The sequence below is a fragment of the Odocoileus virginianus genome, chromosome 7 (genome assembly GCF_023699985.2).
Source record: "Odocoileus virginianus isolate 20LAN1187 ecotype Illinois chromosome 7, Ovbor_1.2, whole genome shotgun sequence".
Taxonomy (NCBI): Eukaryota; Metazoa; Chordata; class Mammalia; order Artiodactyla; family Cervidae; genus Odocoileus; species Odocoileus virginianus.
The window spans coordinates 17,968,405-17,983,836 of NC_069680.1; the positions used below are offsets into that span (position 1 = coordinate 17,968,405).

General features: G+C 33.7%; 1 protein-coding gene across 1 annotated transcript in view; it reads left to right on the top strand.

Annotated features, from left to right (window-relative positions):
• ATRNL1 (attractin like 1) overlaps positions 1–15,432 on the top strand; it is a 751,710-nt gene that overhangs the window by 197,101 nt on the left and 539,177 nt on the right. The window contains exon 19 of the mRNA XM_070470251.1: positions 1,866–2,003. Coding sequence (XP_070326352.1) covers positions 1,866–2,003 — 138 coding nt within the window. The remainder of the gene's footprint in view (positions 1–1,865; positions 2,004–15,432) is intronic.

The window sequence follows — 15,432 nt, forward strand, 5'->3', positions numbered from 1 at the left end:
CTGGTACAGAATCCTCCTCCGATGCGGAGACCTGGGTTTGGTCCCTGGGTTGGGATTATCCCCTGGAGAAGGGAAAGGCTACCCACTCCAGTATTCTTGCCTGGAGAATTCAGTGGACTGTATAGTCCATGGGGTCACAAAGAGTCAGACATAACTGAGCAACTTTCACTTCACTTCACTTAGATATAATATTTGAGTTCTTATTTTACTTAATTTATTATGAATGTTTTTCTTGTTATTAAATTTTCTCTTAGCTGTTTTATAATATAAAGTTTGAAAACTATATTGTAATTCTCTCAGTCTTATTAGGAGTAAGATTATTGTACATTTTCCCCTGATGGCTGCATGTCATTTTTATACTATGTTACAGTGGAATTATGCCTCTGAAAATTTCTGTAAGATATAGGTATTTATTTTTTTACTCCTTTTCTTTACCCTTTGATGTTAACTCATGTTGATGAGCTAGTCTCTTGGGATTTCCCTCTTACTTTCAAATTTTCTACATAGAGTATGTATGAAATTTAATATCTGATCTTTGATTCATACATTCTGATTGTTCATTTATTGGTGCTATTGATGAGATGTGTTACTTAATCCCAGCTTCCTGATCTTGGAAACAACCCTGAGAATAGTACCTTCCATACAAAATTGTTGTGAGGATTAAATTATGTAATTCATGTATACCACTTGGTACTCTATCTTGCAGTGGGGTAGTAGTTACAATATTTAAGAAAACTGATGCAGTATGTGAACTGACAAAGCAGAATAGATAACAGCACAGACTATTGCAATCGATTTAACAGTGGCTTTCCTGGTTTGAGGTGAGGGCGCTAATTAAATGCATAGTTGTAATAGTGATGAAAATGATGATGATGTTTCGACAAGAAGTTAACCAAAATAAGTTAATATTATGCCCCCAATAGACAATAAACAGGAGCTTTCATATATAAACTTTACTTCTCATCTAAAATTTTAAAATTCTGTTGTAATATTAATTTGAAAATATATTAGATCTCATATGAAGATATAAAATATCTCATGCTTCAAATTTCTTTGTTTTAGTTCACATTTCAAGTAAAATTTCTAGTAAGCCTTGAAGCTTTTCTTGCCCAAAGAAGATAAACATTTATACAAATTAATTTAAAAGTTAAATTATGTTAACTTTTATGTTAACATAAATTATGTTAAATTTTACACTAATGTATTTTCTTGAAGTAAGACCTTAGCATCATACAGTTTTCTGTATTTATTGATCCTTTTCTATTATACCAAAAGACAAATGATACATTTTGGCACCTTTATCAGAGCTATGCTATTTATTCTTGTGTTAACTTAATAGACGTAATAGTCACATGCATCTTTAAGGAATATGTTAAAATGTATTCCTTCCTTGGGCTCCTCTGGCGGCTCAGATGGGAAAGAATGAGCTTGCAGTTTGGGAGACCCAGGTTTGATCCCTGTTTGGGAAGATCTCCTGGAGAAGGGAATGGCTACCCACTCCATTATTCTTGCCTAGAGAATTCCATGGACAGAGGAGCCTGGTGGGCTACAGTCCCTGGGGTTGAAAAAGAGTCGAATGACTGAGGGACTAACACTTTGACCTTTCATTCTCTCCTTAGCTATAATGTTTATGTTTCACTTTCTAATTTATAGCGTTATGTTTTATAGATCATAGGCAAAATTTGTCCCTTGTTAGTATTTTGAGACATATGTTAAAAAAAAAAAAGAAAAAACACGGGAAATGCCATTTGTACTTTGCTGTCATTCAGATTTGTAAAATAAATTCTTTGTCTTTATGGCAGTTATACTTGATATTGTTATGTAGATATTATCAACCTCTTTCTTTTTTTTACTATTTTCTTTAGCTTGCCAGTGTAATGGACATAGCACTTGCATCAATAATAATGTGTGCGAACAGTGTAAAAATCTTACCACAGGAAAGCAGTGTCAAGACTGTATGCCAGGTTATTATGGAGATCCAACCAATGGAGGGCAGTGTACAGGTAATTATTTTTTCTTTCACTTCAGTGTATTTTTACTATAGGAAAGAAAATTAAGAAAGATGTACCTCTTGTGGAAATATACTTTATTAAAGAAGTTTTTTCCATTGAGTATTTTTGGAAGATAATTTGTATTTATTGAGGACTATGAACTATAAAAATTCTGTGATATTCTTGCTTTAAGGAACCCCTACTTTTTCTTATTTGAAAATGAATACAAATTTACTGTAGGAAACTTAGCAAATGCAGACAAATTAAATTTAGAAATTATATGTAATCTCAGTATTCTGAAAAAAATCACTGCTTATAGCTTATTTTTAATAATAGTGATCACTTTACATTTTAATTTAGAAATAAGAAATAAAGATTTTGTGTATGCCTTATATCTGGTGAGTTTTTGTTTGTTTGTTTTTGACAAGGTGATATAGCATAAGGTTTAAGAGAATGGGTTTGGAATCAGTCGTTGGCTGAAATTCCAGTTCTGCTACTGTTTAAATATATGGCTTTGGTTAATTCACTTAACCTTAGAGAGTGCTTCATTTTTCTCGTATGTAAAAGTGAAATGATAATGCTTCATTGGATTGTTGTAAAGATCAAATGAGGTCATGTGTAATGGAGGCACATGTCATAGGAATTAAAACATTAAAAGAGCATTGTAAGTGCTAACTATTACCATGTCATTTTTTTTCATCCTGAAATCCTTTTATTTATTTTCTTTCTCCGTCTTGCTACTTCTTTCTTCCTATTTTTTTAAAAAGAAATTTTGGTCTTTAAAAAAAATTTCTTTCAAATTGTAATTTTTCAATTATCCTTCTTCATTTCTCAGTTGGTCCTTGTTCCTTAAATCTTCAGTCTACTTTTTCTAAATGGAGAGTGTCTGAATAGCAGTCACAGAAAAGCTGTGGTAAGATGAGGAATCTTCAGAGAGAACTGGGCCTGGGGCTGATCTAGACAAAAGTTTTAACACTACCTTCATTTTAAAACCACCTGGAGAGCTTTTTAAAAAATACGGATGTTATATCCATGGCTGATTCATGTCAATGTATGACAAAAACCACTACAATATTGTAAAGTAATTAGCCTTCAACTAATAAAAAAAAAAAAAGAAAAAATATGGATGTCTCGGCCACTCCCTGAAATAATTAAATCAGCCTCTTAGTTTAGGTCCTCGGGTGATTCTTGGTTCTTTAAGTCTTCCCAGATGACTCAAATTTACACTCAGAATCGAGAAGTCAGAGTGATGAGCTTGTGCCTTAGAGTCAATGAAATTGCTCTGGTGATAGCAGGTGTCCATCTGTTGCTGGTGAGTGGAAATTTTGCTCTGCCCTGGTTGAGGCTCTCACACATGAATTGGTTGACACTTGCATTTTCTGTGCTTGAGGTACTGTACTCACAGCTTATATTCATTGTCTCATTTCAAGACAACTGTAAGGGAGGAATCACAATTGCTTCCATTTTAGGTACAGCCGACTATACAAAGAAGTTAAGTAAAATGCTCAAGATTATACTACTACTAACAAGCAAGAAATATCTGATTCTTAGACCTAACTCTTGACTATTAATGCAGAAGCAGTGTTAATGTGAACAGGGAGGATCCAGGAACCCTTAGCCAAAAGCCACAGCTTAGTGCTGTGTTCAATGTGTAAAGAAGCTGCAGGAGGTATCTGTACAGTGGAATCCAAAAAATTCAGAGCTTGTCTATTGTAATCATAGTATTATATTTTGTTATTTTATGTTTGTTGAGTACAAAGAACCATCCTGTTTTCAAAAGCTTTTTACTACTGAATTTTCTTTAGCCTAGAATTTCATTGGAAATAAAATGTATTTCAGATAGATTAGATAGATGATTATTTGTAATTAAAAATAGGGCTTCCCAGGTGGTGCAGGTTATAAAGATTCTGCCTGCCAATCCCGGAAACACAGGTTTGATCCCTCGTTTGGGAAGATCCCAGGAGTAAGAAATGGAAACCCGCTCTAGTATTCTTGCCTGGAAAACTCTGTGGACAGCAAAGAGTCAGACATGATTGCACTACTGAGCACAGACACACAAATACACACACACACACACACACACACACACACATAAGTGCTTTGTTTCCGTGACTTTAAGGAAAAAAAAATTTCTGCATTTTTTTGTTTTTTTTTACATTGCAATTTATATGTGTTTACAACCTTTCAAATATTTATATAGAATTGTTTTAATTTACTTTTATAAAAGTTATTTTATTTATGCTCTCCAATTAATTTTAATGTCTATATAATAGTGCATGGGGATTTTGTGAAGTAATTTGCTTAATATTTTTCTGTTTTTTATATATTGCTTCCATCCATAACCCCATTTTTAGAGGGTTTTTCTTAAATTTGGGTCAAATTCACAAAGCATAACATTAACCATTTTAGGTATACAATTCAGTGGCGTTTAGTACCTTCATAATATTGTGAGACCATCAACTCCATCAAGATCCAAAAAATTTTCATCACTCCAAAAGAAAATATCATACTTATTAAGCAGTTATCCCAAGTCCCTGGCAATCATTAATCTGCTTTCTTTATGTATTTACTTATTCTGAATATTTCATATAAACGGTATTATAAAATGTGTGACTTTGTGACTGGCTTCTTTTACTTAGCTATAATATTTTTAATATTCTTTCTTTTACTATCTATCAATACTTCATTCCTTTTTACTGATGAATATTATTCCATTGTACACATATATCACAATAGTTTTCCCCATTTATTTATTGATTCACATTGCTTTTTTTCCACCTTTTGGCTGTTGTGAATACTGCTACTGAGAACATTACTGCACATGTTTTCTGGGAGGGATTTCAAGTTTTTGGCTGTTTTATGTATCAACTAGAAGAGGAACTGCTGGGCCATTTGGTAATTTAATGTTTAACCTTTTGGGGAGCTGCCAAGTTGTTCAAATTGTTTTCCATGGGGGCTGCATGATTTCACATTCCCATCAGTACTGTGGATGATTCCAATTTCTCTATGTTCTTGCCAACACTTATTATTTTACATTTTTTAAAAGCTTCTAGCTGTGGTGATAGGTGTAGAAATATTTCGCATTGTCATTTTGATTTGTATTTTCCTCATGACTAGTGATGAATTTGTTGGCCATTGTATATAGTTTTTGGAGAAATGTCTATTCAAGTTCTTCACCACTTAAAGAAGAATTTAAAAAATTGTGGTATGTACGTAACATAAAATTTTCCTTAAAAGAGTGTGTAGTTTAGTTGCATTAAGGGCATTCACATTGTGCATTCATCACCATTCATCTTGAAAGTTTTTTCATCTTTCAAAGCTAAAACCGTATAACCATTAAATAATGAATCTTAATTCCTCAACTCCAGCCCCTGCCAGCCACTCTTATACTTTCTGTCATTTTGAATATGATTACTCTAGATACCTCAGATAAGTGGAATTTTCATAATTTGTCCTTGAGTGATTGGCTTTTTTCAGTTATCATGATGTCTTTAAGGTTCTTTCATGTTTTAGCATGTGTCAGAATATCCTTCCTTTTTATTGCTGAATAATATTCTGTTGTATATGTATACTACATTTTCTTGATCTGTTCATCTGTTGATGAATACTTGAGTTGCTTACATCTTTTCACTATTATAAGTAATATTACAATGAATAATATGGGTGTACAAATACTTGTTCAATTTTTTTTTTTTGGTCTCTTTATGTGCCTATTTCACACTTGTATCTTTGGAGAAATGTCTGTTCAAGTCCTTTGTTCACTTTTTATTTGGATTATTTGGTTTTGTTGTTGAATTCTGAGTTCTTCATATATTCTAGTCATTGTTGTTATTAATTGCTAAGTCCTTTCTAACTCTTTTGTGACCCCGGGGCTATAGCCCATCAGGCTGCTTTGTCCATGCAATATCCCAGGCAAGAATACTGGAGCAGGTTGCCATTTCCTTCTCCAGGGGGTCTTTCCAACCCAGGGATCGAACCCGCGTCTCCTGCATTGGCAGGCGTATTCTTTACCACTGAGCTACCAGGGAAGCCCTTATTCTAGTTAGGAGGCCCTTATCAGACATATGATTTGCAAATATTCTCTCCCGTTGTATAGGCTGTCTTTTCACTGTCTAGACAGTGTTCTTAAAGGCACAAAAGTTTTCAGTTTTTTGACGAAGTCCAGTTTATCTCTTTTTTTCTGTTATTGCTTGTGCTTTGGTGCATATCTAATAATCCAAGAATATAATGTCATGAAGATTACGCAAAGTATTATTTTAATTTTTTTGCCGACATAGGCAAAAGGAACCTTCAAATAACTCTATTAGCTAAAAGCTGTTTTAAATTAAAATAAGTTATTATTATTCCGACAGGCAGAGTGCTTTTAGAAATATGTTTCCCTTTGGGAGTCATACTTCTCTGCTTGGTTTAAGATTAATTCAGTTATTTCATATTATTTTTGTTGCTGACATTATACATCTGTAGAGCTGAGGTACAATGCAATAGAAAATTAAAGAGAATGAAAGATAAATACCTTTCTTTTTTACTGTTGCACATTCTCTGGTAGTTTATGAAGCTTTAAATAATTCCTTATAGTTTCCTTGTTTCCCAAATTTGGCAAAATAATATTTTGCTGTCTGTGACTTTTCTATGGTGATGTGATATATGAAATTCATTTTTATTTCTTATAGCCACATTAGTTATCTAACTAAATAAAAAATATGCCACATGCAGTGAATTATATTTAATGTGGTAAAGGCTAAAATCAATTTATAAAAAAATGAGAGGTAAAGTTTATTTCTTCATTTTTTCATTCACCTCATTGAGAAAAGTTCATTTTTCCCTTAGTATTTGCATTTATTAAAGTTCAAAGTCCATAGTGATATTAAGGGAAGTGAGGAAATAGACTTATATTTAAATGGTAAGGCTTAAATGTACTGTAGATTTAGATATTCTTTTACAAATTCAGCCTACTAAAGCCCTTTAACATTGTTGTAAATATATAAATGTACTTACATTTATTAGTTGTTTTTAAACTATGGTATATTTATGGCTATTCTATTAGTGCAATTAACTTTGAAAGTGCTTTATTATTAAGCTATTTTATTTCTTATTAATGTTCAGTCAGATTGCTTGATAAGCATACTTATTCTGGTGCTGGTAATTATTTATCTTCTTAGGTGACGCTAGTTGTAAAGAATCCACCTGCCAATGCAGGAGACATAAGAGATATAGATTCAGTCCCTGGGTCACGAAGACCCCTGGAGAAGGGAATGGCAACCCACTCCAGTATTCTAGCCCAGAAAATTCCATGGACAGAGAAGTCTGATGGGCTACCCATGGGGTCGCAAAGAGTTGGACACGACTGAGCATGCACACACACATCTGTCTGTCTGTCTGTCTGTCTATATGTCTGTGTATTTGTAGCTATAAAAGAACGTAACATTGTTAAGTGTTTGGGCTTTGAAATCCTATTGATTGGGCTCATATACTGGCACTGTCACTGTCTCCTTGGGTGAGTGCAGCTGAATTTAATTTATTGTGAGGCTTAAATAGACAGGAAATAATATGTGTTTCTAGGAAATGTTAGCTTTATAATGCAAGCTCTTATTGCATGTTATTATTATTATTATTTATAACATCATTAGGGTTAAGTATTTTAATATAAGTATATGAATCATATTTGTGGGACAGTATTACTTTTGCTATATTATCTCCAATATGACTGATACATTTTAGTAGAAAAAATAAGTGAAAATTTCATTGAGTAACAGCTCAATGTGCTACAACAATTCAACACTCAATATACTGTATTACTTTGTGATGAAGGATTATTCTTCAGTTCCCCAATTATTGACTACTTCCTATTTGCAAAGTAGTGTGTTAGGACTTAAATTTATATGCAGTTGACTTAACAGAGATTTGAGCTGCACAGGTCCACTTACACACGAATTTTTAAAACAGTAAATACTGTAGCACTACACTGTCTGCAGTTTGTTGAGTCTTGTGTATAGAGGATGTACAGCTGTGTGTAGGAGGAACCTGATATCTGGAGGAACTGCATACATGGAGTGCCCGGCTACAAGTTATGTAGGATTTTTCTGTTGGCATCAGCAAAACCCTTGTTGTTCTAGGATCAACTGAACATTGTGTAGGTGCTTTAATAGTGTTATGTAGAAGCTGAATGACAGAATCAGGGACTAAGAGATTCGTTTTAATGAGAGTATCTGGGTAGGCCCTTGAAATTGAGGGCAGTTTACAAGCTTCAATTTTATGTGATTGTCATTAGTTGCATGTTTTCACAACTGTCTCTGAATATAAGAAACTAAGCTATAATGTTATTAATCTTAAAAATATTTTAATATATTTACACGTATTTTTTGGTTTCATTATTCATAAAATGTACTATAAGAAAAAAGCTCTCCATACTGAAATATACAGACATTTAAAAAAATGCAGTCTTGGGACTTCCCTAGTGGTCCAGTGGTTAAGACTTCACCTGCCAGTGCAAGGGGTGTGGGTTCGGTCCCTAGTCAGGGAACTAAGATCCCACATGCCTTGTGGCCAGAAAAACAGAACATAAAGCAGAATTAATATTGTAACAGATTCAGTAAAGGCTTTAAAAATGATCCACATTAAGAAAGTCTTATAAAATGCAATCTTGTATGAATAATTTGCTTCATCTAGGTCTTACTTTTTTTTAGTTTACTGCAAGATGTCTAAAGGGTTTTGTTGATGTTATGAATAAATTCTTTTCCTCTAACATTGCATTCATAACTTGTTTGAGTAAATCTGATTTTGTATTTGCTTATGTCTTTCAGTTCATTTTATTATTCTTTTTCTAGGGTCTTAAATAGTATACTTATATGATTTTCTTTCTGTACATTTTTACTTTCAATAGTGTTAAAGAAAATTGTTTTTCAGTGTGGGATATAAAGAGTTCTTTCAACATAGTGACAGTTCTATTTTTACCTTTGTTTCTTATTAGCAAAACTTATGTTTTTCTTTTTGGCATGCTGTTAATATCTCTCCATAGCAGGCTTTTACAGAAACAGTTAAAACTTTAATAAACACACTGGGCTATTCTCTGAGACTTGAGGATAATAAAGAAGATGAATGAACTCTTCCTTCTCTCTGCTGGAATAAGAGATTTTTTTCATTTTAAACCTTTCTTACATATTGCAGATTGTTCATAGAAGTTGAAAATTTATAGCCAAATGAACTTGAGCATTTCTTAAGTGTAAGAGTTTTAATTGTCTCAAAATGGGAGCATTGGCCTGAATACTCTAAAAATGCAGATAACAAAAATCACTGGATATGGAAATCTCATTTCTGTTGATTATTTTGACATAATGAAGTTAAGCATGTGTATTTTCTGAGTATACATTATCATCCTGTGTGGCCAAGAAATGCCAATATGAGATTTTAAATATTTCAAAGCGAGGACACTAAATGAATAATTGCATAATTATATGGTGATATTTAGCATAAGGTATAGTCATGAAGTTATACTTTGACCTAAGATTCTCTTGAATGACATTTTTATATAAATTTAAGAAAATGAGAGAGCCTTTTAAAATAATATAGAGCTGCTCATTTCAACTGCCTGATTAAAAAGACGGTCAGTGCACAGTTTCTGTAGTATTTTTAGCTAGTTTCTCTTCTCTTTATACTAAATATTAAAAATAAAAAGTTTGACTGGGTTGGGTCTTAGGTGCAGCGTGTGGGATCTTCAGTCTTTGTTGTGGCCTGTGGGATCTGGTTCCCTGACCAGGGATTGAACCCCGGCCTCTGCATTGGGAGCATGGAGTCCTAACTACTGGACACCAGGGAAGTCCCTATTCTAATTTTTTTATATCCTTTGTTTATCTTGTAAAGGTGTTCCTTTACATCAAATGCTCAGTAGCCCTGTTTTCTTTTTCTACTCCATCTTTCAAGCTGTTTTCATCCTTTTTGTCCTCATAAAAGGAATTTTAAGGACTAGGAGAGTTTATGAAAACTGTTTGGCCCTGACATCATCAGGTATTTTAGAATGATCTTTGATTGTGGATTATTAGAAGATGCAGTTTACTCCTCTTTTCTCTTAGATTCCTTTTGCAAGAACTGTCTGTGGGCTGTCTCATGAAACCAGTAGAGATACTAGTCAGTGAATTTTTAAGAGCTGGGAACTTTTCCATGCATGACTTACTTTGGCACCTTCCTTATGATCTCCCTTCTTACATTTTATTGTACAGAATTTACCAACTAAAATTTTTTCTCTGATTTTTTGCATTTGGTTAATGGTTTTTAGGCTCCTAGACATAATGTAGAATATCTCCACCTCTGATTTGTAAGTTTTTAACCAAGAAGTGTGTCACATGAATGCTTTCTTTTCATTAGTAAGTTCACTATATATCTCTTATGGAATTAAAAAAAGAAAGAAACCTATTCGATGGTTTTCAGTTTAATTCAGTTGCTCAGTCATACCCAACTCTTTGTGACCCCATGGACCGCAGCACGCCAGGCCTCTCTTTCCACCACCAACTCCTCTCTTTCCACCACCAACTCCCAAACTCATGTCCATTGAGTCGGTGATGCCATCCAACCATCTCATCTTCTGTCGTCCCCTTCTCCTCCTGCCTTCAATCTTTCCCAGCATCAGGGTCTTTTCTAAGGAGTCAACTCTTTGCATCAAGTGGCCAAATATTGGAGTTTCAGCTTCAACATCAGTCCTTCCAATGAACTCTCTGGACTGATCTCCTTTAGGATGGACTGGCAGTCCAAAGGACTCTCAAGAGTCTTCTCCAACACCACAGTTTAAAAGCATCAATTCTTTGGTGCTCAGCTTTCTTCACAGTCCAAATCTCACATCCATACATGACCACTGCAAAAACCATAGCCTTAACTAGACGGACCTTTGTTGACAAAGTAATGTCTCTGCTTTTTAATATGCTATCTAGGCTGGTCATAACTTTCCTTCCAAGGAGTAAGTGTCTTATAATTTCATGGCTGCAATCAGCATCTGCAGTGATTTTTGAGCCCAGAAAAATAAGGTCAGCCACTCTTTCCACTGCTTCCCCATCTACTTGCCATGAAATGATGGGACCAGATAACAATACTTAACCTGCTGGGGGCAAGATGGAAACCATCTAAGTGTTCAAGGTTTCCCTTTAGTTTTGCTTGATGTAATGCTTAGCTTCCTCATCATGTTTTACTTCAGGTTTTATGTTGCAAGTATCTGGCACATTTGTTTTTTAAAAAGTAAGATAAAGTATTATAATTTAAAGACAAAAATGGCTCTAACCCTAAACCTACAAATGTTGAGGAATTCCTATTAGCTTCGAATGACAGGCGTAGGATGAAAATGAAGAGGTGAATTTAAATTGGGGGTACTACTCATATTCTAAAACATATAAAACATTTATTTGGTATGCTACAGAAAATTAGAGGTTAACTAAGAAACTCTCAGTATGTATTTAGCTTTTTCTGATACTTACAGATTTTTTCAAAAGCAAAATCAAGCTAAATACCAATTTACATACGCACTTTTTCATATCTCAAAAACTACTTAGTGATGGTGGCAAAGTTAATTATATATTAGAAATGCCTAGAGCAGGTGTAAGAAAGCACCAGCATAAATAACTCTCTGTAAATAGTTCATAAACATATTAAAATCTGTCTTAACATATTATTTAGGAAAAAATGCCTTTTCTTCAAAGGTCCATTTTTATATATCATAAGACCTGAATGTAAGTGTTAGCTTTTTTCTTAATCACATATAATTTTATCTATACCTTTTATATTGCTTTTCTTTCAAATTTTAGTAAATAAAATTTATTAATTTTACAATAACCATGGTATGCTTTTAAGTTTTAAAGCAACTATATAAACATTTAATTGTATATTTAGCATACAATTGTATGTTTAGCATAAATTGTATGTTTAACAGCCTACTTTAATAAGCAATTTTAACTTATTTTTGACTTATTAAACATTTCTGTAGAAGGCCACTATTATTTAAATTAATGTTCATAAACTACATTCAGTAATTATTATTTAAAAGAATGTTCTCCCTTCACCTGCATCTTTAGGCTTGATTTCTCTGGTACCTTTGATTTCTTCCTTTTCTTCACCCCTTGTGCCCCAAACAGACTCCACGTTGTATCTACTATCTGTACCCTCCTCTGTATTCCATTCCCCTTGTTAGTTTAGGTCCTCATTGTCTTTTCTTTGTTGTTTAGTCGCTAAGTTGTATCTCTTTTGCGATTCCATGGACTGTAACCTACCAGGCTCCTCTGTCCATAGGATTTCCCCAGCAAGAAAACTGAGATCTTGCCATTTCCTTTTCTAGGAGATTTTCCCGACCTAAGGATCAAGCTCATTTCTCCTACATTGGCAAGCAGATTTTTTCCCCTTGAGCCATGTGTGAAGCCCTAAAATGGAATGGATTCTTACTAAATATTTGTTGAGTTAGTGAACAATTACCCTCTTTATATGCCATCTCTCCATTTGTAATCCACCTTTATACCTCCTTTATTGGAAGACAAGGACACATTTTCTTCCCTCAAAAATCAGTGATTTTTATGACCATTTCCAAAATTTTTCATCGCTTCCAAAGTATCTGTGAAATAAATAAAAACTCCTTGACACGACATTGAAGGCCTTTTATGCTCTGACCTTGAGTGATATTTCTGGTTTAATATACTACCATGGTTCTCATAATCTACCACATCTTTCCTTCTCTTTTTCTCTGTGACCACATTTAAGATTCTGACATTTTCCTAGTCAGCCAAGCTCCAAGCATTATACTAAAAACGTATATAACTAATGTTTAATAGTTTATTTATATCAGGAATATTGCTAAGAAATTTCCCTAATGTTTCTCATCCTCACCTAAGCATTCTTTCAAGTATGTACTATTACATCCATTTTATAGAGGAGTAAACCAAACACATAGGTGCAAAGAGTCGTGTAAGAGGTTAAGCCAGTAAGTGATGGGACCAGAATTCAAATGTGGACTCCCAGATTCTTGTGCTCGAAGCAAGTATGTACTTACTTCTGTTGAATCCCAGATATAAACAGTGGTCAGCTCTTATGCATTTCAAAGTCATAATTGAACTGTCATTGTCTGGTTGTGTTTATCTTTACTTTAGCTTAACCCATTGTAATAATTCCTAAATAGATGATCATCTCTCTCTTTTTTTTCACTTGATCATTTGTTCTTCTCTATGATATTCACAATATTGTGTTTCTTTTCACCTCATTTCCAATCGCTTTTTTATATTAACCCAACTCTTCATCCGTTTTTCTGATCTTTACTCTCCTGGACATTACTATGCCTCTGAACTCCATTACACATTTTTCAAATCTCAGCTGAAGGGAAATTTCAGCCTGAAAACTTGTACTTTCAATCCTGACTTCAGGCAGTGTTTGTACCTTCATGGTGATAGCCATCAGTGTTTTTGTAAGTTATTGTTCTCTTGTCTTTCTAAGTAGAATGTGAACTTCTTGATGAGAAAAGTTTTGTTTTACTTTTTTAAAAAGCATTTTATATTATCTCTGTGTCTCTATTACATAGGTAGTAGTACTGTGCTTAGTATACAGTTAGTCCATTGCTGAATTAGTTGCTAAGAAAATATAATGTTTGTGTGATACATTTTACTCATTTTCATATAATTCAAGAGAAAGTAGAATTCAGACTTTCTGGCTAGATAGCTTTCACATTTCAGCCAATTGTTTCACTTTAGAGCCAGAGGTAAAGAGCAGGTTATGATTTTTGGCATGTTAATTTTTCAGTTTTCTTTTATTTTTCAGTAATAGAGGCAAGAAGCAATATTGACTCAAAGTATGTATATTGTTTTTCTCTAAATGAGGGTTAGTTTTAATAATTATAAATGGTGTTTCAGCCTGTACTAATAACTTAGAGTAATAATCCAATATTTTGTATATAAATTTTTCATTAAGTACTGATAAAAGGAGTTATATAAAGTTTGGATAAGGAAGAAAATGGAATTTATATAATTCTTTTCAGTTTCTAGTTTTTCAGATAATAGAATAAAATCTTGGTGTCTGACTTCCCTAAGCTTACCATCTACATTTCACTTCACTAACCTATTAATTTGGGGGTCATTTTAGCGAATGTATCATCCTGTAAATGTTTTCAGCTGACATCAAAAATATTTATTTCCCTATACCATATGATTTATATATTTAATGATTTTAAGAGTATATTTTGTTTATTCTTATATCTGCCAGCACTTAACTCTTTCAAGTTCAAAGCTGTATTGTGGTTATAAATCCCATTGTTGGTAATAGAAGGCATTTGGATAATTCTTCACATGGGGTGACTTTTCTTTTAAAAATAGGGACTAATCTTTTCTTGAGAAATAAAATCATTTTTTATTTTATATATTGTTAACCACATCCCTTCACTCAAAAGTATAAAAGCAAACTGTTAATAACGTACATAAAAACAAGGAACTCTTCAAATACAGTTAGCATGTTTTTACTGACTTACAAGTAGAATGTGTAAAAGTGTACTTTATTATCTGTTTTTAAGTGTAGATATATTTAATCTTTTCAAAGTCAAAAACGTCTATTAATTTTGGGGAGCATAATTTTACACAGAAAAGTTGTTTAGGATATTCTTTCAAATTTGTTTTTTCTCTTCTTATCTCTCAATTAAATATCATAGGCTTGATGTCCCTCTCTCCTTAAACATTTTTGGATTTATTTTTTAAAAGCTGGGAATTCTCTTATCTACATTATAGTTATAGGAATCAGGCCGGTAGCATTGATACTTATTGTTATCAAACGTAGAACTTACCACATACAAGATACAACTCTACAGTGAGTATCACCAGATGGTCAACACCAAAATCAGATTGATTATATTTTTTGCAGCCAAAGATGCAGAAGCTCTATACATCAGCAAGAACAAGACCTGGTGCAGACTGTGGCTCAGGTCACGAGCTCCTTATTGCAAAATTCAGGCTTACATTGAAGAAAGGGACTCTTGAGAGTCTTGACAGTCCCTTGGACAGTAAGGAGATCAAGCTCATCAATCCTAAAGAAAATCAACCCTGAATGTTCACTGGAAGGACTGATGCTGAAGCTGAAACTCCTTTACTTTGACCACCTGAAGCAAAGAGCCAATTCGTTGGAAAAGACCCTGACAGTGGTAAAGATTGAGGTTAGGCAGAGAAGGAGGTGACGGAGGATGAGATGGTTGGATGGCATCATTGACTCAATTGACATGAGTTTGAACAAACTCTGGGAGATAATGAAAGACAGGGAAGGCTGGCGTGCTGTGGTCCATGGGGGTCACAAAGAGTCAGACACCACTGAGCAACTGAACAACAAGAGGGAAAACCACTAGACCATTCAGGTATGACCTAAAACAAACCCCTTATGATTATACAGTGGAGGTGACAAATAGATTCAAGGGATTAGATTTGGTAGATAGAGTGTCTGAAGAACTATG